Source organism: Pteropus medius, unplaced genomic scaffold (assembly GCF_902729225.1).
Source record: "Pteropus medius unplaced genomic scaffold, Ma_sr-lr_union100, whole genome shotgun sequence".
Classification (NCBI taxonomy): Eukaryota; Metazoa; Chordata; class Mammalia; order Chiroptera; family Pteropodidae; genus Pteropus; species Pteropus medius.
This window is the reverse complement of record NW_024355521.1, coordinates 1,395,994-1,422,668: the sequence shown is the minus strand read 5'-3', so window position 1 is coordinate 1,422,668 and position 26,675 is coordinate 1,395,994. Positions and strand designations below refer to the sequence as shown.

Here is a 26,675-nt window from a genome sequence, read left to right as displayed (position 1 = left end):
TATCTCAATAACTGTAAAAAAAAAAATGTTACACAAATGGAATTGTAAAGTGAATAACCTTTGGGATTAGTTTTTTGCACTCGCATAATTCTCTGGAGATTGACCCACATTGTTGCACATATCAATACTTCATTGTCATTTTTTTATTGCTGAGTAGTATTCCATTGTACAAATGTACCACAGTTTAAGTTATTTTTAAATCAAATTTAGAATGAGCATCTTTTAAGATATTTATCGATCAATTACTATTTTTTCTCCTATAAATTCTTTTCATATCCTTGGTCCCTTTTCCTACTTTGCCCTTTTTTATTAGTCCTTTGTCATATCTACTACAAATTCTCTTTCCCAACTGTACTTTATGATAATTTTTGCAATAAAGTTTTTGACTTTTATGCAATCATATTTTATTCTATATTTTCTCCTAATAACATCCTTATGGGTACATTTCTCCATTAAAAACTTTAATAAATTTTGTCACCCTGAACAAGCCCGATCCCATCTGATTTCAGAAGCTAACCAGAGTTGGGCCTGGTTAGTAGTTGGATGGGAGACCACCTAGGAAGACCAGGTACTGTAGGCACAAAAAATAAAAAATAATGGATTGTAAGCTGACAAGGTCCTTGCAATCTGTGAGGTCAACCAAGGGTTGCCTTGCCTTAAAAAAAAAAGAAAAAAAACTTAAATAAATTTTTATTTTAGCACAAGAAATAACAAGTTAAGTTCATGGATCCTCTAGTAGTATGATGTAGTAGGCAGGGCTTGAGGCTGGGAATCAGGAGGCTTGGGTTCTAGACCTAACTGTGCCACTACCTAGCTAAGTCACTCTGAGCAGACTACCGGTTTGTGAAACTTGCTTTTCTGCTTAACACAAATGTTTTGAGAAACAAATAATATTCTATAAATATGATTTTATGTATATATATAAATATTATAATATGAAATATAAATTTTATATAATAAAATAAATAGATGAGAAAAAGAGTCTCCAAAAATGTTCAACAAATGCCTATCAATATGTAAAGAAAATTTAAAGCATAATACTTGTATTGGTTATAATACTATTTCCTTTCCATGTGCCATAACTAGAGAACTCACAATGTCGACTCTAGAGAGTAAATAATTTGCTTTCTCCAAATCCTAGACCAAAGAGGTCAAGTGACATGCCTAGGGTCACAAGTGAAATTTAGGGAAGAGGTGGTTCCAGAAGAGAACCCAAATACCTATGCCACATCCCACCCTCCAAGACAGAGAGCACCATTCTTCTGAGTTAAGACCTGCTGAAAATGAATTGTCATCACTTGTCTGTATTCATATCTCTAAACAAAAACAAAAACCTACTGCCTAAAAAAATGTACAGCTATAAATGGAATGCAGTGGAGGTGACAGCAGAGAGAGTAGAATGGGAAGGCTGAATTTCAAGTTACAGGCTCCCACCTTGCTTCCGACAGCCTGGGATTTTGATAAAGGCTCCATAGTCTGTCACCATAGCAACCTATAAAGACAACAAACAAACCAAAGAATCAGTGTCACACAAATGAGACTCTCTATTCTGTAACATTTAACCTTGTCTTCCTGAATTTCTACTTCGTACTGACTGCCTTTGTATGCTGCAAAAACTGCCTCAGAGTGATGTGTCAAATATCCTTTTGGTTCTTTTTGAAATTTAGACTGACAGGTATGTGTGAACCTGTTAAAAACAATGGTGAGACTGGACTGTTGTCAAATGGTATGACAGTATGTAGGAATGCCCAAATCCCAACACTACTGAAATCTCCAAAGAGGTATATTAACAAAAGGAACAAACGTCAGAAAATCAAGTATTAATGTTACACTTTACACTAGCTGGGACTGAAGCCTCCAAGCCCTCCAATACAAAGAACTTTAATAATTTGGAATAGATCACATAGGACATGCCTTTTTCCTAAATTTCAGACCAAACCAGACCATACAGCCTGCTCTAGTTCACTTTAAACCAGAGTCTTAGTTTTATCAAGATAATTAGAGAAAAAGCCAACATAGACATCTGACAGAATCTGAGAGGATATAATCAGAGAAAGAGCTGACATAAGATGGAGAAGTCAGAGGTTTGCTCAGCTACATACTGTGTGATGTGTAATAGTAATAAAGGTCCAGATCCCTTGACAGATAAATCATTACTCCCTACTTCTTCTATTTCTCTCCTCCCCTATCCTCTAACCCACCCCCCACCTAAGAATTGGCATTAAATTAAAGTTGTCACTACATACTGTATTTATCCTACATTCATTATTATTTTTTTATAAAATATTCAATATAATCTTAGACATATAAACTTTACTCTTTTCAGTGACTTTGTTTCATCTTGGGCAATCACTGTTTCAGCTTCACCACAACTAAAACAAGAGGAAGGAACAAGACAATCCCTGCTGTACTGCAATTCACTAATATAATTAAATACTCACTATATGCAAAACAGTATTCAAAGTGCTTTACATAATTCTCATGACACCATATGATGCTGGTACTATTAGTATGCTCATTTGATAGATGACAAAACTGATGCATGGAGACTAAGTAACTGGCCCAATGTTCAAAGCCAGTAGGCAGCAGTGTCAGGATCTGAACCCAGGAAGTCCTAACTACATGAGAGCTGCTCGTGGGTTTTCTTTAAATATAAAACTCTAGCAGCCAAAAGCAATGTGACAGTTGATATCTTATCTGCTCCTGGCAATAATCTGAGGAAATATAGATGGTGGGTTCCCATGTTGTAGATGAGGTGAACTAGCATAGGTGTAGGAGTGAAATAAGTGGCTTCTAATCCCAGCTCTGCCTCTTCTCACCTGTGGGATCTTGAAAACAACTTGCCTTGCAGGGCCTAAGTTCCCATTATGCTCACTTTGCTGTTGTAGATAACAAATGATGTACATAAAGCACTGGGCACTGGTATCTGGCACCCAATGTACATTCAGTAAGTTATAGCTTTTTAATAATTTACAGTCTAAGACACTGACGCACAGAAAGGTAGTAACTAGTAGAAGGGCACACAACTAACTTAGAAACAAGCTAGGCACCGACGCTAGATCCCTTGACTCCTAGTCTAGAGCCTCCTACTTCACCAAATAGCATCACTACTCACTTCAATACTAGGATAAAAATAGATAAAAATATCCAATCTTCTCACTGTTAATGGGGATATGGGGATGAACACTTGAACTAACTCTCTAAGATAGAAGATTAAGAGTTGGTTAAGAATCAATTGTTTGAAACTATTTTAACATGCTACGCTGGGGTAGGGACCAGACAGTCCCAAAGAAACAGTACAATCAGGCAGATACTACATTTAAAATCAAAGCAAGGTGGAACTGGAGGAAGGACTTATGAGATTAGCTGGTCCAATCATGTTATTTTTCAAATGAGAAAAGTGAAGATCAGAGACATGAAGTGCTTATCTAAGTTCACAAAGCAATTTGTTCTCTGTAAAACAGGCCTACATGGATAAAGATGACTTAAATTTTTTAATTACAATAAAAGCATATCTCTTTTTTTCTGAACCAACTAAAGGCAGTTGGTTTTTGCTCCAGGGTCCTAGAAAGAAGATAAGACGGATCACATTGCATAACATTATGAAAGGACATAACCATCTAACCACTTAAAAGTAGCAGCTGGAAGTTGGGGCCCAAATCACCTTGCTGCTGTAAATTAAGACAATCTCACTTCTCAGTCCTGAAGCTCCAGTGTCACATTATGATCTTTTGAGGAAATATCATAACAGGCCTTAATTTTGGCCTCTCCCAGAAGGAAAGGTTAATATGCTCCAGAATGGAGGCACTCGAGTGTTCAATTAGGAAAAGGCGTTCTTCCCTATTTCTAGCACCAGGTGTTTCCATCGCTGTGTCTCCTAGGACGTAGTCAGAGTTGAAATTAACAGAATGGCACCTGCTATAGATGATCACACAGTCTGTCCTGGTGTTCCAAGAATAATTAGTCAAATAGCTCAGGGGGAAAAAAATTCAGTAATTAACTAAACTCAGGGCTTGGGTAAAGTGAATTTACCATCAGAGGTTGCACAGGCCTTGAAATGAGTTATCTCTAGAATGTAAAAGAGGAATTTGAGGCTCATAGACATCAGTTTCTTGTCCAAAGTCACAAAATTAGAATGTAGCATGACCAGACAGAGAACAGAAGTTTTTTGACTTCTGTCCAATGCTATTTCCACCTTACAAACAGCAATTTCCCCTCAATATTTCTTTGGCTATAGGTAGGCTAAGCCAAATCCCAATTCCCACTGCTATGCTTGCACTCCCTATCATGTTTAATGGACTCCAACACTAAGATGCCTCTCAGAAGAGAGAAGATTGAATACTGGCTTCTCAGCTATTCAGTCATTGCCCCCATCTCCCAGCCCTGAAGAGAAGAATTCCTAGATTATGGACTGCACTATCAGTTTCTTCAAAGGTAACAAAGACAATTTGGTGAAGACATACACATATACAAAAAACAATAATACAAGACAGACTATAATTAATGTCATAATAGAGGTACAAAAAAACAACCGTGGAACAACCAGATTTACCATCTACCTTCCTCCTATACCTCAATTCAGTCAAGAGTTCTCTTATGGGTCATTGTGTTCCTCGATGCATTTATGTACAGTTGGACGATTCCAGCTGCAGTATAGCAGAAAGCAGACTCTGAGAGAAAACTTGATTTAGAATCCTAGCTTTGCCATTTAACAACCATCTGGGCAATTACTTAACTTCTGAGAAGTTTCCTTATCCATAAAATAGGGTTAACAATTTCTTTGGATAGAATCAATGACACAAAATGTGTGAAATACATTAGGCTTACAAATTTAAAAAAAAAAAATTAAAGTAATCAGGTCTTCTTTGTAAATATTACGCACTCATTAAATGTTTGTTGGATGAATATTCTGAAAAAGTTTCTTCTTTCCAAGGTATCGTGAGATTTCTCTTTTCCTAATTCTAGTCACTTCTAAACCATTATTTTTCAAAATGTGCTCCTGAACACTACCCTAACCCATCCATCCTTAATAGCAAAATATAAAACCTGCACTAATTCAAGTCCCATCCCACTTAAGAAAAAGCTGTAGATCAGGAGCCGCTTCACTAGAAATCTGAGTCAGTCTGTAAAGGGCAGAGTGTTCTTCTCTTTCTTGCAATATCTGACAGGCAAGATCAAAAATTCTATTTCATCTCCAGTGCTATCACTTCCTTTTCCTAAGCTGTGGTACCTTGACCTTTGGGGATAATATGAGCTTTAAAGGACGAAGGCTCTGAAGAGCAGAGTTGTTTGCTATCTGTTAGAATGCCATCACCCTTTGTATCTTGACTATTATAAGTTGGGATCGACAACAGTAGTCAAGGGCCACAATTATCTATAGCAACTGGCAGTCACAAAGTGTGTCCTCAAAGGCCTCACATTATTAGGAGGTAAAACTTTTGTCAACCATATAACAATTATAAATGCCATAAAAATTATATAGTTAAATTACTACAGGCACTCATAAGACACTAAAAACCATTTTTTTGGCTTTACTTTTGCTTCAAGAAAAGGGAGATAATATTAATTCCTACTACATCTCAAGCATGTGTTTTTATAGATGACAGCTTATTTAATCATCATGGCAACCATATGGAAGTAGTTATTATCTCTATTTAGATAATGAACGGTGAGAAAAAGATCTGAGGAGATGACATTAGGGTTAAGACTTAAAAGATAAAGAGAAGTTGGTGGGAAAGTGGGGTTAGAAGAAAGAGTATGTGCAAAAGTCCTGAGAAAGAAGCAAGCTTAGAATGTTCAGAGCTGTAAGGAGGCCAGAGTGGCTAAGAAACAAGTATAGTAGCAAAACAACATTGTTAGATTAAGTAGAGGTTAAGTCATATAAGAATAACGAAAACAAGTTTGGATATATTCAACTATAATAAGCCTAGAAGAGTCATGAGAAAACATCATGCTCCAATCTGTTTTTAAAACGTTATTTTGGCTGTGAGGTAAAGAACAGATTAGAGGGACTACAAAAGAAGTAGCAATGTCAGAAAGGGCCAGGCAAGAGATGGAGAGCTTAAACTAAAGTGGTTCCATGATAAAGAAGTAAATGGGCCAGAGATATATATCTAGAAGGTAGAAATGATAGGATTTGCTGATGGTCTGGAGAGAGAAAATCAAGATTAAATCAAGAGGAGAAATCAAGGATGATGTCTGGATTTCTAGCATGGGTAACTGAATGGACAGTAGGTCTATTTACTGAGATAGGAAAATCCAGAAGTACAGATTTGGTGAGAAAACCAAAAATTCATTTTAAAACATAATTAAGAGATGCTGTAAGGTATCCGAATGAAGACATCAAGTATGTAATTGGACGGCCCTGAAGCTTAGAGGAAATACATGTGATAGCCAGATGCTCCACTAGACCTTCCCATTTAAACTATAATGCTCAAGATATTCTCAAATGGAAGGAGCTCCAAACCCAGCTGCTTTTTTACCCTCAATCTATGCTTAACATAAATGGTAGGTTTTCAAAGCCAAAAGAATATACCTCTCCTTGGAAAATAGTGTAGAGAGCAGGCAAGTTTTCCATGGTCTCAGGTCTTCCTGAATTCATCCTTAACGTTTTATGGCTCCTCCATCTCTCTTCTGCTAAAGCTAATTCAAGTGCCCTGTCACAAAGAAATAAAACAGACAATAATTTGGGAGACAGCTGCATTAAAAGAAATGTGCAGGTAATTCACAGCTAGTCTTACAGAATAATACCATAGATTTATATGTAACCTAATCTCTTTTGTCTACTCTAATTGTGTGGAGTTTTGGAAACTCTGATCTTATTTCTTTACAATTTGATACTTACCCAAGGCCATTAGTCTACTGTTTTGTTTTCTTGTTTTTAATTGCTATCATTGCTATTTTTGAGGGGTATGTGTGTGTAAATGGATCTTTAAAAAAGGGAACAGTGATAGTAATTAGAGCTAACATCTATCAAGCATTTACTATGTCCAGGTACTGCTAAGCATTGGACATCCAATATCTCATTTAATCCTCAAAACTCTCAAGATGTAGGTTCTATTATAATCATATTACATAGATGAGAAGCCAAGGCTTCCCGAGGTCAAATTACTATGCCTATGTCAAAAGCCAGGAAGTGGTAAAGTCTAACTCTGGCAGGCACCAGAGTCCACGCTTTTAATCACTATGCTAAGTGTGAAATCTGAAGTGACTTCAAAAAGAGAGACTAACTTACTTTTTTCCTGATAAAATTAAAAATACAAATGCTCATTTTAAAAGTTCAGATGATTCATTAATAATGAAGAAAAGAAAATAATTTATAATTCAATTTTATTTATATCCTTTCAGACTTTTTAATATGTACAGTGTTTTTTTTTTTTAACGGAATCATGAAATCATTAATAGCCATAATTTTACTTAATATATTTTAGCAATTCATACACACATATACATCTTTTTTAATGTCTATATAACAAGCCATTGTTAGATATAACAAATTTATTTAAATCTATGAATCATGTTAAAATATAGATTACAATTCAGTAGGTCTGAGGTGGTACCTGAAATTGTATATTTCTAACACGTTCCCAGGTGATGCTGATGCTGCCTTGGTAGCAAGTCTTACTGCTCTGCAGTAGAATGGGACCTGAGAGGTATTCTTGCTCAGCCTCCTGGTTTTAAACAGAGAGAAAACTAGCAATCTAGTAGCTCTCAACCATGCCCCTTTACTCTGCTGGATAAATCACTGCTACATTTAGATAAATCTAATGGTATTGTCTTTAGTTCTCTTTTTCCTCCCAATTATACTTGACACTATTAAGACCTGAAACTATTTTCCTTAGGTTTTCATAAGCAAATATTTTCTTCTCTCCTCAACCCCCAGCAGAACCCCTCATTTCAGATGACTTCAGGTCCTAATTTTGTAAAATCTTCCTGATTTATAATCACCATCTATTAACGAAACTGCCTCACTTGAAACAGAAATGAAAGAAAATCCTGTTAGTCTAGTTCTAGTATAGTATCATCCCAAGGCCCAGAAATATCCCTGTTCTCAAGTTCCATAAGACAATCTTGTATCCTTACAATAAACTTGCCCTTTTGTGGTTAGGTCAGCCAGAGGTAGGTATTATTACTTTACTAATAGCATATATATAGAATGGAGGCAGATTTGATAGTTCTTAAGAAATAGCTGATAAATAGGTTAAATTCAAGTATCACAGCCTAATTGGATCCTACCTCTTCTACTTCTCAGCTATGCGGTCTCATTTCTAGACCTTCCCTTCCCTTTGACCAACACCCCTCACATCACATCCTAGAAGAGAGGTTATTAACCTGAGGCCAACAGCTCTATCAAGCAACCTTAATTATCCGTTCAACTCTTAGAGCGTTAGTGAGGTACAGAATTCATAGAGGAAACAGTAGCTAAGACGTCTAAATTGAACTCAAACACCTTAGTCTATCACCTGTTCCTCCCTACACAAAGGTCCAGGAAAGAGCAATAAAAGAGGAAATAATCTTAAGTTGATTCTTGAAGATTTCTGCTGTGATAAAAATATGAACAGCTAAGTTTAAAGCTCTCCTGTTTGCTCCTTCTGTAGAACAGTAGCTCGAGAAACCCTACGCAATTCTCCAAGAAGGAAACTGGCATGCATTTTTTAGGGAAAGCCTGAAATATGACAGCACAAGTTTACAAGTCAGGGAAGGAGGGTTGCCATTTTTTAAAATGAGATTTAACTTTTTTTTTCAAATTATGTTCTGTAGAAGCCTAGGGTTCTATGGTAGTTATTCAGAAGCTGTTCAGTTAATTCAAGTTTATTTTTAAAAAGTCAATTCTGAAATAGTTAAAGATCATAGGTTCAAGAAGGCCAAAGTAGTAGGGCTGTAGGCCAACCAACCAGAAGAAAGCCTCTATACCAAAGGTGCAGAGAGCAGAGCCCCAAGGAAACCAGAGTTGCGGGAGGTTCCATCCAGAGCAATTGGAAAGCTAGGAGCCTCTCCTAGGCAGAGGTCGATTATTGCTGATTCCCAATGGCTCTCCCAGCCTCGCAGTAGGCCATGGTAGCAAAGAAGAAGAAGGACTAAAAAAGAGCTTCTAGGTAAGATTTCATTTGGGAAAAAAAAAGTTTATAAAACACTGAGATAAGTATAGTCCAGTCAGATAGGCCCACATCTGTAGACTTAAAAGAGAAAGTAAATTGACAAGGATTGAGGTACACCATTTGGAGTTGTCGTGCAATAGTTCTAGAAACAGAAAATCTTTAAGTACTTCATTTTACTTGACTGTTTTAAACAACTATATTATGTAGGGTAGTTATAGGGACCCAGTTACTGGCCGCTTCCTTCCCAAAGCAAGGGGCAGAGCAAGAAAAGAATAATGTGAGAATGAGAGTTGTAGCAGGGAGATGGTGGCCCAGAGTGGGGTCAAAGCCTATGTTGGGTGAGGAAGAAATCTGCAAAGAGCAATCTAGTGTGGGGAGGAGCAAGGTGATGAGGGCATCCACACCCTGAGCAGTCCAGAATGGGAGCTCAGTGCCCAAGCAGGGCCTGAGGGTTAGCAGTAGTAATACAATGTTAATTTTCCGATTTTAATAGTAATACTGTGGTTATGTAAAAGAATGCCCTGGTTTGTAAGAAAACTAAAGTATTCAGAGGTGATGGGGTTTCAGGTCAGCAACTTAACTCTCAATAAATTTTTAAAAACTGTTATTTGTATTTTGTCTCCATAATTTTGTGATTGTTTCAATTTTTTTTTAATAGTGCATGCAATTGGAAAAAAAATAACCACATCCTGTCCCTCTTCTTCTCAAGCAATGAGAAGTTTATGGAACAATATTAAATTGGTAAGATACTTTATAGCCCCTTTGGAACTTCATTTCATGTGTCACCTTTCTGATCTAGCTATTTTTGTTGTTGTTTTTAAGTTCGTTTGGATTTCAATTTGTTGTTGTTACTTAACAGTACTAACTGGATAGAACTCTGAGAGTTAAAAAGAATTTTAATTCATCCTTAACTTATGCAAATGAATTGAGAAGAGATAGGTTGATGAGTAAAAATACTGGGATATGAGCAAAGTAAAAATAATGGCTACAGAGTCTACATTCTCAACTGCTATTCTACACTGCCTCAGAAAGAATTCAGTCCTCACCAAGGCTTTGTAGAGTACAGCTATAACACTAACTAGGTCCCAAAATGACAGATTTCAATTAGGGGAAATCAAAAGTAGTAAGCTACCATGAGCCGAACCTGGATTCACTCATTCAAACATGTATCCAAGTACCATTTCTTATTTGGTTTTGTGTTCCCAGTGCCTAGTACACAATAGGTACTCAAAGTTTACTTGAATGAGTAAACAGTGCCTTACTTTGTGCCAAACCAAGGTAGAGAAAGAAGGAAAAAAGAAAGCATTCTGGTCTAAAGAATAAAGAAGGAACTCAGTTCCATACACTATGTTGGATAGGTTAGAAGATGGAACACTTTCAAAGGCAAGCTAGTGGCCCAACCTTCCTCCTTCCTGCTCATTTTTAAAGTGACTATCTTAGACATATAGCTACTTCTTTTCTGAACTCCAGTCATGGATCTCTTGAGAAAATGGTCAAAGCAGGAAAGAACAATAATAAAAAAAAGAAAAACACAAAAAAGAGACTCATAAAATACAAAAGCTGAATGGAATTACTGAGGTCATTCAGCCCATTACTTCTCTTAAAATGAAAATGAACTAACAAAGATCAAGTGACTTGATAAAGGCTGCTCACAATTAGCCATGCTGGTACTAGACCCCAAGACCAGTGCCTATTCTGCTACTCCATACTGTTCTGTTAGTCAATAATGGTGAAGGTCTCTTCCAAGTTCCCTAATAATAATGGCTAATATTTGAGTACTTCCTATTTGCCATGTATTAACCTGAAAGTTTTGTTGTAGCTAATTGAATTCCTTTTTTGACCACCCGATGTATAAAGCACACAGAAATTTACAGCTGTTACTGAAATACTGAAGTACTTAATTTTACTCTATTTTAAATTGTTAGTTAATTCGTCAATTCAGCAAATTTATTGATATTTGTATGTCAGGTATGTGCTTAGCACTTCATAAACCTCCTTTCAACCCTTAAAACAACTCTACAAAGTAGGTATCCCTGCATTATAGGAATGAAGTTACTTGTCCAAAAGTCATAGCTAGAAAGGGACAAATCTCAGGCCATTCCAAGGGCCATACGCACTTGCCATGAAACCACCCTTTAAAACAGTCCCTGTCCTCAAAGACTTCCTAGTCTGGTAGGGATAATGGTAACCAATTGCAATGCAGTATGATCAGTGCTAAAATAGTGGCTAGATTCAAAATAATGTAGGGATGAAGCAAGAGAATTAAAAATGTTTATCAGGCCAAAATCAGACTGCAATATGTTGATCAGCCCTGAAGCCAGGCCAGGAGGACATCTTCAGAACAAAGGAAGATTTCTGCTGGATAACTAACAACCCACTTGTGAAGGAGAAACAGGAACCTAGTTATTCCCTATGGCTAAAACCAATGGATAAAAGGCTAGGAACAGCCAGACGCCTTTCACTCTACTCTTACTTCCCCGCCCCACCACTACAATACTCTTCCCCTTTCTCGCTGTAAGTCCATATCAAAGGAAATGGGAACTAAAGAATGACATATATAGGAATTCCAGGTGTAGGCATTAAAAAAAAAAAATCTCTCTCACTCTGCCTCTGCGAGGAGACCACACTCTGTGGAGTATTATCCCTTTTCTAATAAATTTTCCTTCTGACTCTAACTTAGGCGTGTGTATTGAAGTCTTTCTACACTCTCCACCAAAGGACCCTCTTCTCTCAGTGCAGGGCTTGGTCTCCACCCACCAACTCTGGGGAAATTTGTCCTGTCCTGCATCGAAAACAATAAGAAGAGCCTGGGGGAAGCAGGGAGGTTTAAAGGGTAACAACTGAGTAGGCCTTTAAGAATAAACGGAAGTCCACTAACAGAGAATTCTGTTCTTTGACCTCACTACAACCCTGATCTATTGATGTCTATTTTCCTCCAATCAACCCTGTTTTCTTCACTTTCCTCTCTATCCAGCTTAGATTCCACAGTCCATCATTCAAACAATACTGTGACCTCCCTTTAACTGTCTTCATATTTTGACTGTATGGCAAAACCCTATGCTGGTGGAGTACAGCTGCAGAAATCAGAACCCATCCTAGCTAGGTTAAGCAAAAAAGGATGTATTGCCAGGTATTATGTGGCTTACAAAATTACTGGAAGGGCTACAGGAGCAGGCTCTGGTAAAACTTCCAGGAACAACTCCTGACCCACAAAATAACAGTATTTGCCACAAATCAAGAAAGTCATGGCTATCATTGTAGAAAGTCACTAAACCAGAAAGCTGCTGACTCAAGAAACTCACTGCCTCTGCTATATTTGCCAGCAAAATTAGATGTCTCTCACTCTCCTCTCCACATTTTAATTCAGTTCCACATTCAATTTTCATTTTAGGTGCAAAGGAGTCCAGGAGATTTTTTTTAGTGTACCAGGCTTTTCAGTAAGAAAACACACATTGGAGATGGGAATGTCTGTTAAATCAAATTCACATCCTTGCCATACCCAGATGTTTTTTTCATGCCTGCATGAAAAAGCCTAATATTGCTAGAAAAAAATTATGATCTCCAACTTCGAATGGGTCCTTAACTCTGCAAGACAATTTTTGATTTCTCTGGTAAACTCATTCTCTCACACTCTACAATAATTTCCAAATCTTCAATCTTCTCAAATATTTGACCTCTTCTCATTCTAAATATATAATTCCAACTCCTACATTACTGAGAAAATAAAAGCCATAAGAACTCATTTTACCAACACCAAATATACAAAAACCTAGATCTACTGCTTTCATTTTCTTCTTTCTTCCTTTCTCTTAAATGAAGAAACTCCATCTTCCTAAGGCTGTTCCCTCTAACTGTACTTTGGATCCTATCCATTCTCATGTTCCCAGACCACTATCAGTGACCCAATTTCTTTCTTGTGCACTCAATTCTCCATCACTCTCTCAATTGGATCTTTGGTGACTCCTCATCTCCTTCAGCTTCCACATACCTTCCTCTCCTTTACAATCATATGTATGAAAAATACTCTAGATTCACTGCCTCCATTTCCTTGTCTAAATCTCTGCTACATATCTAGCTTCTGGCCCCGTCACACTAACAAAATAACTTGCTAAGGATACCATGAGCTCCATAATGATAAACCCAATAAACATTTTTTCAATTCTCATGTTATTTAAATTCCAGGAGTTTCTAACACAGACCATTTCCTTGCTTCTGAGACTGCTTCAGATCCTTCTTCCTAGATCTCTCTTCTCTCTCTCCTGTAGGCTCATACTCCTGTTCTTGGCCATTAAATGGTGGAACTACTCAAGGCTCTGACTTAGGTGATCTTACCCACACCTATGACTCAACTATCACCTACATGCAAATTATTCCAAAATTTATATTTCCAACAAAAATCACTTTTCTGAGTTCCAAAGCCGTATCTCAAACCTGCCTTCTGGATGTCATGACCTCTCTCTTCCCCTGCCAAAACCAACACACACAAAAACTACCCAGTTGAATAAGCCAGAAACCTAGGAGTTACATTTGAGTCCTCTTTTCATTCCCTGAATCCAATCCATCACCAAGTCCTACTGACTTTACCTTCTATATATCTTTAGAATCTGGCCAATTCACTGCAATTTCACCAATACCTCAGTCCTCATTGCCAACAACTGTCACCTAAGTGGTTTATCTGCATCTATCTCTCCTCCATCTGTTCATACTACTGAGCCTGAGGGATTAAACTTTTTCCCCCACCACACCACCTATTCCCCATGAAAAACAAAAACCCTCAGTGGTTTCTCATCAGTCTTATAGTAAAAACTACAAAGTCCTGCAAGGTCTGACCCCTACCTGTCTCCAGCTTTATCTTGTACTGCACTCCCCTTAATTCTCTTTGTATCGGCCACACTGGCCTCTGTGCTTTTTTAGTCATTTTCCTGCCATTTGTCACAGGATCTCTGAACATGCTGTTTTATATGGAATATTCTGCCTTCCTCTCTTCACTCAACTAAAATTCTTCCTTCAGGTATCAGTTCAGGCATCTTTTCCTCAGAGAAGCCTTCCTTATTATTTCAGGCATTCATAACATCAGTTCCTCTCCTAGGTTGCACTTAGTTCACATTTATTTCTCAGTGAGGTCATTGTTTAACATGTTTTCCCCTCTGGACTCAAAACTCTGAGATCAGGGACCACGTTTGGCTCACAATGGATTCTCAATGCATTGCACAATAAATATCAGTTGGAGATTAAGGAGAAGGCCTAGTTTATAGGTATGAGTCCAAATTTCTCAACAAGACTGTACGCTGGAGAGGCAGGAGACGGAGATTTCCTTCATCTCTCTCGCAGGGGCATAGAGCAGACCTTAGTAAAAGGCTGCAGAATCAGTTGCAGAAACAAGTCGGCCTCCTCACCCGGGACCCTAGTGGAGGCTGGGAAACAGGGTTTTTCTCCCTGGGAGAGCCTGGCGCACGGCTGGACGCAGACGCTTGTTGAAGTTAGACGTCGAGGGCCCCAGGCAGCCGCAGAGACCCCGAAGCTCTGCTCCAGTCTAGAAAGGGAACCCAGGCTACAGCATACCCAAGCTAGGATCTCTGGATCCGCCTCTGCCCCCAGCAATTAAACCTTCAGCTGAGAAAGGCCAGGCTCACACCACAGAACCCAAGCACCGCCTCCAGATTCCGCAGCCACCCACCCCCCGCATCTTCCCAATACTTACTCGGCGTCAGCTCCAGGTCTCCACGCCGCAGCATTGCGCGAAACGCCAAAACCCAGTCAGTGCGCTTCCACCCACAAGACACAGCGCGCCTAGGCGGGACTCCAGCTCCATCCACCAATCCTGGAATCGTACTCTCCTGACATCAGAAAGAGCTGACCAATAACAGGAGACTATCCTGGGGGGGCTATGCAGAGGGGAGTATTGGAAGCTGATTGGTTTCTCTAAGCCGGAAATTGTAGGGAAAGGACTAAGTCGGAACCAATCGTGCGGTTCCTGAGGGTGTTGGCGCGGTCAGTGGCGGCGCTGAGGAGACCGGCTGCCGCCATGATAGAACAGCAGAAGCGCAAGGGCCCAGAGTTGCCGCTTGTTCCAGTCAAGCGGCAGCGGCATGAGTTGCTGTTGGGAGCAGCGGGGTCGGGCCCCGGAGCTGGGCAGCAGCAGGCGGCCCCAGGAGCTTTGCTGCAAGCGGTGAGTGAAGTAGCAGGTGGCCTTTGGCCCTCAGCTCATCTTCCTCTCTTCAGAGCGCTACACCCAGTGATCCCACATTGGCCCTTTCCCCGCAGTGCGGGGCGGAACGAGACTCTCTACTTGGAGTTAAAGCAGGAAAACACTGTAAAACCAACCAATACCCTATGTATGCTCCATACGTTTCCTCGTTTGACGCCCGTTTTCAGCTGCTCGACCGCCCTGTGAGGTGGCTGGCGTTAGAGTTAAGGGCCTTGAGCTCAAAGTCGAGACCCGAGTTTTCGCATCCTAATGTTTTGGCATAGAGTAAACATTCAGAAAAGTTTGTAGAGTGGACGGATGGATGGATGAATGAATGAGGGAAAGAAGGAACTGAATGATACTGGCTCGCTTTGGGACTTTGAGCAAGTTGCTTTTCCCTTTATTTCTCTGCACTGTTATTAACAGCAACTGAAGCTAGTTAACATTAATTAAGCCCTTGTACTAAGTGCTTTTTTAAATGAAAACTCCATTAATATTGGCTTAAGAGTTAGGGATTTATCCCATTTTGTAGATGGGAAAACAAACTTTTAGCTAGTAAAAATGACAGAAACGGATTTTAAATCCAGAACCCATGCTCTTAATTACTATATTTCTTGTAAGACAGAGGTGGTGTCACACCTTCTAAGCTATTAGGCCCAGATTAAAAAAATATGTCCTCTCTATCAACTCCTCAAGCTGTTTGTTGGTCACCAAATCCTGCTAGCACTGTCTTCAAAATATATTCAGTGCTACCACTTCTACCATGTTCATCACTAGCTCCTCATCTAAGCTGTTATCCCACCTGGCATTACTCAGTAGGGTCCTAACTGGTATTCTTGTTTCTGCTCTTGTATGATCAATCTGTTCTCAGTCCGGCAGCAAGAGGATCTTTCTAAATGTCAGATTATGTTATCTGCTGAAAACTTTTAGTGGCTTTCCATTTCACTCAGTATAAAGCCAAAACACAACCTTTTGCCCTCTTTGCTTTTGTCTCTCTGATATACCAATTTTCCATTGCTCACTCTTGCTCCAGTCACACTGGCTTCCATGCTCCTGCCTCAAAGCTTTTGCATTTGCTGCTACCTCTATTACAATGTTCTTCCAAACGTACACATGGTTTACACACTCAGCTCCTCTAAATCTTTGTTCAAATATCGCGTTTTAGTGAGGGATATCCTGACTACCCTGTTTTAAATTGCAATACCCTGTATTCACTAACCCACATTGCTCCTTTGTTTTTCTTCAAAGCACATACATTTTACTTGTTTTCTTTCTGCTTGCTTCCCAGTAGAACACAAACTCCGTTGTTTATTTTGTTCAATACTGTTTTCCCAGTGCCTAGAACAATGTGGTTGGCACATAGTATTCTTTTAATAAATGAGTAAACTGGAAACTACTAAAGAGATTTGGGGATTATCGATAATATCATTTGTCTGACAAGCATATCAGCCCAGGTTTCAGCACATTGCCCAAGCCTAGGCTTAGTATCAAGACCATAATCAAAAGGATTTTCCCCAATAATCTGTTCTCTGCAGGGTTGTTGGGAAGTTCATTTTAATCTTTCATTCCTTAAACAGTGTTGAAGGACACAGGCAGGATCCCTGCATTCACAGAGCTTCTTTTCGAATGGGGAAAAAAGACAAAATATGTAAACAAATACATAAGGAGGGTAATTTCAAGTAATAAGTGTGAGGAAATACAGTATGGTTAGTGGAATACAAAGGAGAGGTGGGGTGGTGCTTGAGTTTGATCAAGGAAAGACTTTCTGAACAGGAAACGTTTGAAAGGAGCCAAACACAGGAAGATCTAGGGGAAGGGGATTTCTGTCGTGGTCAACGAGTGTAAAGATAGAAATGAGTTTTAACATGTTTGCCTATATATAGTGACTACCCTGTGTGTCTTTTTTGTTTAGGGGCCTCCAAGGTGTTCCTCCCTTCAGGCCCCAATCATGCTTCTCTCAGGACATGAAGGAGAAGTGTACTGCTGCAAGTTTCACCCCAATGGATCCACTTTAGCATCTGCAGGATTTGACCGACTGATATGTAAGGCATAGTTTTTGAATCTGGAGTAATTGTTCTCTGCCAAATATTGATTATTTTTTAAAACCTTTGGTGTCATGGAAGGTATCAGTCTGATAACTGTGTGGCTAACACGCTAAAATAGTAAAATAGGGTCATGAAAATGCTGGATAATCTTGGTTGTAGAACTCAGGGTCTATATGGTAAACACAGAAGGAGTTACGTTACTAGTTGGAAAGTTAGTTGCTCCAGTTTGAGAATATCTTCCTCATGGAGGCAAATTTTGAGCTGATTCAGTACAATTAAGAGATCTAAGTTTAACAGGTTGTTGAGAGTGATGCAGAGAGAGAGAACTTTTCTCCAAAAGTGAGATGCCCTCCTCTTGAACCATTCAGAATCTTAGCCTATGGGAAGGAAGGAGGGGATCCTAACGTGGCACCTCACTTGCATTATCTACATATACATCATTAGGATCTACTAGCTTCTCAGCTACGAGTCAGGAATACCCATTTTTGAGAAATAAGTAGAAAAAAGTCACTTTGACGGAGTCATGAGAGAGCAAGAAAGAAGGTAACAGAAGCATGACTTTTTTCTTCTGGCATGGTATGCTGCATTGTGTGATGAAATGATGCTGCATTTTTTTGGGCTGCAAATGATCCAGCATTCTTTTGGCTCATTGCTTTTTAACTCTGTACCTCAGGGTGGATGATAATTGTTTTAATTTAGGTGTCCTAGTTTAGGTGTTCGCTGTTTTGATTTAGGTGTTCTAGTTCTATGATCTTTAAACTTGCTGATGGCCAAGCATCTAGAAGGCTGAGGCATCTTTGCAGAACATCCTCGAATTATTGATACGCTTCATTTTATCAAACAAACTAGAAAGTTTTCTCAGCAAAAAAAAATTACTGTATACATGTACTTTATTATGTATAGAGGTGCTCCTGAATAATTCTTAACTCCTTGCTAGAGCAAGCTCCCTGAGGATAGGAACTATGTCTATTCATTTACCTCATTTTACCGCAGTACCTAGCATGTTATAGGTACTTACTGCATGTGGATTGACTAAATGTAACATAAAGTCATTGCCATGTGACCTTCAAGTCATTTACAGCTTTCTACGTTTTCCATAAGTGCCAACATTTTGCAGTCTGCTTATATTCATAGGAGACAATAGTGCCAACTTTTTAAATATAGGAAAAAAACCTTAAGATTTAAAATATTATATCCGTTAACTTTATTACCTCATGAAATGTGAAAATATTGCATTAACTTTGTTACAGTGTCAGGAATATTGGTCCAGCTGGTAGAACCAATAGTGTTCCAAGGGAGTATCATTTCAAACTGTTTTTCTGGTAAATTCATAAGGACCCTTTCCATAGCCAGTAATGAATTTCTTTTTGCCTAGTAATGCTCACAGAACCATTGTCTCCCTAACAGTATTGTGGAATGTCTATGGTGACTGTGATAACTATGCAACATTGAAGGGACACAGTGGAGCAGTAATGGAACTGCATTATAACACAGATGGCAGGTGAGTATTCTGCATGGTGGAATGACAACTGCTTCTTATACTAATTCTTCTTGGCATTTATTCACTTTTCGTCCTTGAGTTTTCTCTCTCAGGAGACCATGCTGTCAAAAACTGGTACATTTGAGCAATTTATTATCCTATCACTGTCACCTCAAGTAAGGTGTTTATTGTTCCATATATCCTTTATAAATACATCATCTCTATCATCTAACATTTCAAGATCGCAGACAAATTTGTTTTCTTAAGACATAGAACATAATAATTTTTATATGTAGAAATTAGCTATTTTATTACAAAAGTAGTAAAATATTTTGAGAAACTAAAAGCAGAACAATGAAAAAATAGCCAATATTTCTACCACTCCAAAAGATAATCACTTAATATTGTGACACGTTTTTCTCAAGCCTTTTTCCTACTCAGAACTGTTGGGTTTTTCTTATATGTTGGAGTTACATGTGTAATCTTGTCTACTGCTTTTTTTCCCTTAACATTCACCTAACATATCTGTTGATCATAACATACTATTTATCATAATCATTTTAATGTTTTTCATAATTTTAGAATAACTAGATAATATAAAGATGTGTTTCTACAAAGGTGATCTCATTAGATATTTCAGTAAACATTTCACACCTCTGACCTCTAAAATCTTAGGGTTCTTTGAATCAACTGGTATGTAGCCTATATACACTTATTCGAGTAAAGAAAGCTTTATAAAATAATTATAACTTAGAAATTATCCTCAGAGACAAAATAAAAACTTTGATTTTTAGAGAAAGGGTTGGAGTTGCTGAGCTGTTGGGTTAGGAATTGCCAGTCTGTCTTACCTCTGCAGCAAGGAGTGATTTAACGTTTCCAAATGGGAAGATGTCTTATGTGTAAAGTCTTATCTATCACAAAGGAGGGAGAGATTGAGAAAACTGTCACGAAGGAGGGAAAGATTGAGAAAACTGCTGTATTAAATGTGTAGTATGAGAACTGATAGAAGGAATTTTTTTTTTTAATGTTTCTTAAGATATGCCTTGTGACTGGGTCTAAAACACTAATAGGATTTTGGTAGGCGAGGTGAGGCAGGCATTCCAGTATCATGTGCCAAACTGTCAGGGCACAACACATCAGTGGTCTTGAAAAGTTTGACACATTTTGGTAGGTGAGAAAGGCACATTGCTGTTGTTTGTATTCACTTATTTATTTTTTGTTCTTCCTCTTATCTTCTAGTATGCTCTTCTCAGCATCCACGGATAAAACTGTGGCAGTGTGGGATAGTGAAACAGGTGAAAGGGTTAAAAGGCTGAAGGGGCATACGTCCTTTGTGAATTCCTGTTACCCAGCCAGGAGGGGCCCCCAGCTTGTCTGCACTGGCAGTGATGATGGTACGGTTAAGGTGGGTGTTCTTGATGTCTCTGTTTTGCAATTTCTGAGGTGACATAATGTGAATTTTATCTTTCCTTCACCTCCTCGCTATACCTTCCTCGCTACAACTTTGTTATAGCAGTCATTTCCAAAAACAGAAACTTTAAGTATCCTACAGAATAATATTAGAACCGAATCAGCCATTGTGACAGAATAAAATGGACCACCTGAATTGGATTCTTGGCTCAGCTGCTTACTTAATTGTGTAATCTTGGGCAGTTCACTTTTCTGATCCTCAGTTTCTCGAGCTTTAGAATAGTAATAGTAGTATATGTGTCTTACACAGCTGTTGTGAAATTAGTGTATAAAAAGTTCAGTACATGTTTTAATAACACAGGATGAGATCTTAAAGATCATTTAGTTCAATGATTTCCAACCTATTTGTATATCGGAATCACCTGAACCACTTGTTAAAAAAAAGATTCAGCCAGACTCTGGTTCAGTAGGTCTGAATGGGATTTTTTTAATTTAAGACTACTTTTAAAGGAGTTTTAGGTTCACAGCAAAATTAAGGGTAAAGTACAGAGATTTCTCATATACCCACTGCCCCACATATGCGTAGCCTCCCCCATTATCAACATCCTCCACCAGAGTGGTATATTATAACTGATGAATCTGTATTCTTAGTCTCCCAAAGTCCATCGTTTTACTTAGGGTTCACTTTTAGTGTTCTATATTCAGTGAGTTTGGACAAATGCATAATGACATTTATCTGTCACTATAGTATCATATGGTATTTTCACTGCCCTAAAAATCCTCTGTGCTCTGCCTATTCGTCCCTCCCAACCCCTGGCAACCACTGATCTTATTACTGTCTCGGTAATTTTGCCTTGTCCAGAATGTTACATAGTTAAAATCATACAGTAATCTTTTTCATATTGGCTTTTTACTTAGTAATATGCACTTAAGATTCTCTGTGTCTTTTTATGGCTTGATAGCTTATTTCTTTTTAATGTCAAATAATCCATTGTCTGAATATACCACAGTTTATTTATTCACCTACCAAAGGACATTTTGGTTGCTTCCAAGAATTGGCAATTATGGATAAAACTGCTATAAACATTCTTGTGCAGGTTTTTGTGTAGACTTAAGTTTTCAACTCCTGTGGGTAAATATCAAGGAGTGCAATTGGCTGGGACGTATGTAAGAGTATGTTTAGTTTGTAAGAAACTGCCAATCTGTCTTCCAAAGTGGCTGTACCATTTTGCATTTCCATTAGCAGTGAGTGAGTGTCCTTGTTGCTCCACATCCTCATTAGTATTTAGGTTGTCAGTGTTTCAGATTTTGGTTTTCTAATTGATGTGTAGTAGTAGTTGGTTTAATTTGGATTTCACTGGTGACATAGAATGTGAAGCATCTTTTCATACACTTATTTGTCATCTGTATATCATCTTTGGTGAGGTGTCTCTTAAGGTCTTTAACTCATTTTTTGATTGGGTTGTTTGTTTTCTTATTGAGTTTTAAGAGCTTGTACATTTTGAATAACAATCCTTTTTGGTACCGGGGACCAGTGCTCCTATGAGAATCTAATGCCTGATGATCTGAGGTGGATCTGAGGTGATGATGCTAGCACTGGGGAACAGCTGCAAATACAGATGAAATTTCTCTTGCTCGCCCGTCACTTACCTCCTGCTGTGTGGCTCCTTTCCTAACAGGCCACGGACTAGTACTGATCCACAGCCTGGGGTTTGGTGCCCTCTGCTTTAGCAGATGTGACTTTTGCAAATATTTCCTCTCAGTCTGTGGCTTGTCTTCTCATTCTCCTGATAGTGTCTTTCACAGAGCAGAAGATTTTGATTTTAATGAGGTCCAGCTTATCATTTTTTCTTTCATGGATTGTGCCTTTGGTGTTGTATCTAAAAAGTTATCACCATACCCCTAATCATCTAGGTTTTCTCCTATGTACCTTATAGGAGTTTTGTATTATACATTTTACATTTAGATCTGCGATCCCTTTTGATTCAGTTTTTGTTAAAGGTATAGGGTCTGTCTATATTCTTTTTTTACATGTGGATGTCCAGTTGTTCCAGCACCGTTTGTTGAAGGGACTGTCTTTGCTGCATTGTGTTGCTTTGCTCCTCTGTCAAAGATCAGTTGACTGTATTTATGAGGGTCTATTTCTGTGCTCCCTATTCTCTTCCATTGATCTGTTTGTCTGTTCTTTCACCAGTACCAAACTGTCTTTATTACTGTAGCTTTATAGTAAGTCTTGAAGTCGGGTAGTGTCAGTTCTCCAACTTAAGTTGTTCTACTTCAATACTGTGTTGGCAATTTAGGGTCTTTTGTCTCTCCATATAAACTTTAAAATCATTTGGTTGATTTTCACAAAATAAGTTGCTGGAATTTTGGTTTGGATTGCACTGAATCTATAGCTAAGTTGGGAAGAACTGACATCTTGACAGTATTGAGTCTTTCTAATAATGAACATGGAATATCTCTCCATTTACTTAGTTTTTCTTTGATTTCATTCGTCAGAGTTTTTGAAATTTTCCTCATATAGATCTTGTACATAATTGTTAAATTTATTCTTAAATATTTCTCCTTTTTTTTGGATGCTAATGTAAATGGTATTGTGTTTTTAAGACTCAGAATTTTAAATGTGTAGCAGATCTGACATTGTGGGAGCCATTGATCTCATCCAGCATCCTCATTTTACAAATTAGGAAAATAAGGCCAATTAATAGTAATAGTAACGTATTTCAAGAGCACAGAAGGACACACTGCTGTGTAGTACCAACCATTTTATTTCTTTGGCACTAATTTTGGACTCTGGGTGATATTTTAATGATTAAACAGATGGACTTCAAAGGGGTACATCTGAGCAACCCCTCTAAACTTGCGATTGTTGCTTTTTTAAATGAATTTGCTTTTTTTCATAATTAAAGAGGTAATGACACTGACACTCAGAATTATCTGCTTTATGCTTTTCTATTGAGTGGTTTTTATAATAAACCTAATCAATCGAAACCCTTTGATGCTTGGCTAGGAGGAGAGTCTGTGGCTTAGGAATTGTTCCAAAGCCCAGAGCTCTTAACCTAGGTGTAGTATAGTTGGAGAGTCTTAACAGTAACTAATTTGCTAATTGGCATATCAAAAAGCAGTTAGAGATGAGAGTACCATAATGGATTTTGTTAACAAACATTTATTGTAAGCCTATTATAATAAACATCTAAGTCCTACAACTAGGTCACGTCAAATACCAGGTTACCTCAAATCAGTAGTTGGTGTGGAGACACTAAACAGCCCAGTGCCACAACCGTTTGTGGCGATCGAGAATTGAGAGGGCTTACCCTGGCTGCAGAGCCACCTCCCCCACCTGAGGACCAAGGGATCCCGGCTGCACACTGAGTTCCCCAGCCCAGGATTCCAGTTCTGGGAAAAGAACACCCCACAATCAGCGGAGATTGTGGCTGAGTGAGACAGAGGGCTGCGGAACCATAGACCTTCTTCTTAAAGTTTGTGCCCAGCCTTACTTGCTGGCAGACTCGCTTCCTCTGAGCTCTAGCACTGGGACAGCTGCTCAAGGAATGCCAGGGACATGCAGGGAGATGCTGAGCTTTCGGACATCAGGGTGAGGGCTGGACGGGCGCCTAGTTCTAGGACAGAGGTGCAGGCAAAAGGCATTATTCTTTTGTTGAGCCCTCCCTGCTCCCAGCCTGCAGATGCAGGTACCATCAACGTGAATAACATAGGTCACCCTACCCAGGGGATTCCCTAAGACTTTGCTTCTTCCAACTTATCAGCCCATCTAATCTGCTTCCAGTGATTTATTCCATACAAATGGGCTGTCTTGGCTCCTGCTGTGAACTTTCATAAAATCTCTCAAAAGCTCACAAAACCCAAAGAAGCAGCAATTGGCCTCAAGCATGCACTGTACATCTTGCTGAGCAGCCCTGAGTCCCACACTAGTGGCAGCCGGCTTGGTTTCTGACTTGGCCCCTCAAGGTACCTGTAAGTCTAACATGGGTGGCAGTTATATGTGGATTGCTTGATAATCTTACCATGTGGCCCTGAACGTGCATAGGCTGCAGCTAAAGTTGGCCTGCAGCTGGACCCCTCCCACGACTGTGCTACTGGGCCCCACAGCACACCTACTACATAAAGCCACTCTACTAAGACCTTGAGACTTAGGAGCCCTACCTAATACATGGAAACAGACACAGGGAAATAGCCGAAATGAGAGACAAATAATCATGTCCCACATGAAAGAACAACAAAGCTCCAGAAAAAGATTTCACCAAAATGGAGACAAGTAATCTACTGGATAGTGTTCAAAACACTGGTTGTAGGGATGCTCAATGAACTTAGGAGAAGAGTAGATGAACTCAGAACTTTAACAAAGAGATAGAAAACAAAAATGGAGATGGAAAACAAAAGGGAACCAATCAGAAACAAAAAATACAATATCAGAGTTGAAGAGTACATTAGAGGGGATCAACAGAGTGGATGTATTAGAGGATCAAATAAGCGACATAGAGGATAGAGTAGCAGAGGACACCCAATCAGAACAGCAACAAGAGAAAATCCAAAAAATGAAGATAGTTTAAGAAGCCTCTGGGACAATGTCAAGCTTTAGCAGCATTCTCATCATAGCTGTACGGAAAGGAGAAGAGAGAGAGCAAGTAATTGAAAACATATTTGAAGAAATAATGATGGAAAACTTTCCTAACCTAATGAAGGATATAGACCTATCCCAGGAAGTTCAGAGTCCCAAACAAGATAAACCCAAAGAGACCCACACCAAGACACATCATAATTAAAATGCCAAATGTTAAATTCAAAGTGAGAATCTTAAAAACAGCAAGAGAAAGGCAATTAGTTACATGGGAATTCCCATAAGACTGTCAGCCGACTGTCAACGGAAACTTGAAAGGCCAGAAGGACTTGGCACAAAATTTTCAAAGTAATGAAAACCCAGGACTTACAACCAAGATTACCCAACAGAGTAATCCATTTAGAATCAAAGGACAGATAAAGAGCTTCCCAGGTAAGAAAAAGCTAATGGGAGTTCATCACCACCAAGCCAGTATTACAGGAAATGTTGGAGGGACTTCTTTAAGAAAAAGAAAAAAATATGTATCAAAAATATGAATAAAAAATGGCAGTAACTACATATCTATCAACAAGTACTTCAAATGAAAAAATTAAATGCTCCAATTAAAAGTTAGGGTGGCTGAATGGATAAGAAAACAGGACCCTTACATATGCTCCCTGTAAGAGACTCACTTCAAATTAAGACACACAGACTAAAAGTAATAAAAAGACATTTTATGATAGACCTAGAGGGTGGTGTGCTGAGTGGAGTAAGTCAGATAGGGGAAGACAAATGCCAAATGATTACACGTATGTGTGAAATCTAAACAACGAAATAAACGAAAAACCAAACTCAGATACAGAGAACATTTTGAGAATCACCAGATGGTAGGGGACTTGCGGGGGGCGGGGGTGGTTGGTGAAAAAGGAGGACGGGATTCAGAAGTACAAATTGGTAGTTACAAAATAGTCATGGAGATAGAAAGTATAGCATAAGGAATATAGCCAATAATTATGTCCAGTGTCAGAGGAGCACCAAATTTATTAGGGTGATCACTTTGTGAGTTATACAGATGTATAACCACTGTCCTACACCTGAAACTAATATAATGCCAACTATAACTGAAAAATAAAAAATAAATGTTTAGTTTTTTAAACAAGTATATATTACTTAAGTAATTATAAGAAATTAACACACATTTAATACTTTAATACATTAATAGAATCAGACAGTACTAAATTCTAGTCCTTTTGCTGTTGATGTGCTAGGTGTTCTTCAAGTCAGTTTCTTTGAGCTTTAGTTTCTTCACTTATAAAAGTTGAGATTAAACTAGATAGTCTAAGCACAGTAACTTTTAAACATTTTTTATCATTATCTACTTTAAGGAATACATTTTATATTGTGACCCAGTATATACCTCCCTCAATATGTCTACTCAGTGAACTAACCCTTTCTATATGTGCCATTCTCTAATAACTTCTTTTCTATCATTTTTTAAAATTGAGGTAAAATTCATTGAACATAATTCACCATTTTAACCATGTTAAAAAATGCACAATTCAGTGGCTTTTAGTACATTCAGTGTTGTGCAATGCCACAATCCAGTACCAGAACATTTTCGTCATCCCCAGAAAGAAACCCCATACCTATTAGGCAGTCACTACATTCCAGCCCCTGGCAACCACTAAACTACTTTCTGTCTCTGGATTTGCCTGTTCTGGACATTTCATATTAATGGAATCTTATGTGGCCTTTTGTGTTCCCCAGGTTCTTTTACTTCGCATAATATTTTCAAGGTCCATCCATGTTGTGAGCATGTATCAATATTTCTTTACTTTTTATGGCTAAATAATATTCCCTTGTATAGATATACCACCTTTTGTTTGTACCTTTATAA

General features: G+C 38.5%; 2 protein-coding genes across 3 annotated transcripts in view; one reads left to right on the top strand and one right to left on the bottom strand.

The window, feature by feature from the left end:
* ZCCHC17 (zinc finger CCHC-type containing 17) overlaps positions 1-14,911 on the bottom strand; it is a 46,458-nt gene extending 31,547 nt beyond the window's left edge. The window contains exons 1-4 of one of the 2 annotated variants that reach the window (XM_039858685.1): positions 14,800-14,883; positions 7,560-7,670; positions 6,536-6,656; positions 1,435-1,492 (exon numbers count right to left, since the gene is read on the bottom strand). In XM_039858685.1, coding sequence (XP_039714619.1) covers positions 1,435-1,492; positions 6,536-6,601 — 124 coding nt within the window. In that variant the 5' untranslated portion in view covers positions 6,602-6,656; positions 7,560-7,670; positions 14,800-14,883. Of the gene's footprint in view, positions 1-1,434; positions 1,493-6,535; positions 6,657-7,559; positions 7,671-14,799 lie in introns of both variants that reach the window. The other variant, XM_039858684.1, reaches the window with a different exon arrangement.
* Positions 14,912-15,070: 159 nt separating this feature from the next.
* Positions 15,071-26,675, top strand: part of SNRNP40 (small nuclear ribonucleoprotein U5 subunit 40) — a 28,777-nt gene continuing 17,172 nt past the window's right edge. The window contains exons 1-4 of the mRNA XM_039858683.1: positions 15,071-15,267; positions 17,198-17,327; positions 18,738-18,831; positions 20,050-20,215. Of these exons, the coding sequence (XP_039714617.1) occupies positions 15,124-15,267; positions 17,198-17,327; positions 18,738-18,831; positions 20,050-20,215 (534 nt within the window). The 5' untranslated portion in view covers positions 15,071-15,123. The remainder of the gene's footprint in view (positions 15,268-17,197; positions 17,328-18,737; positions 18,832-20,049; positions 20,216-26,675) is intronic.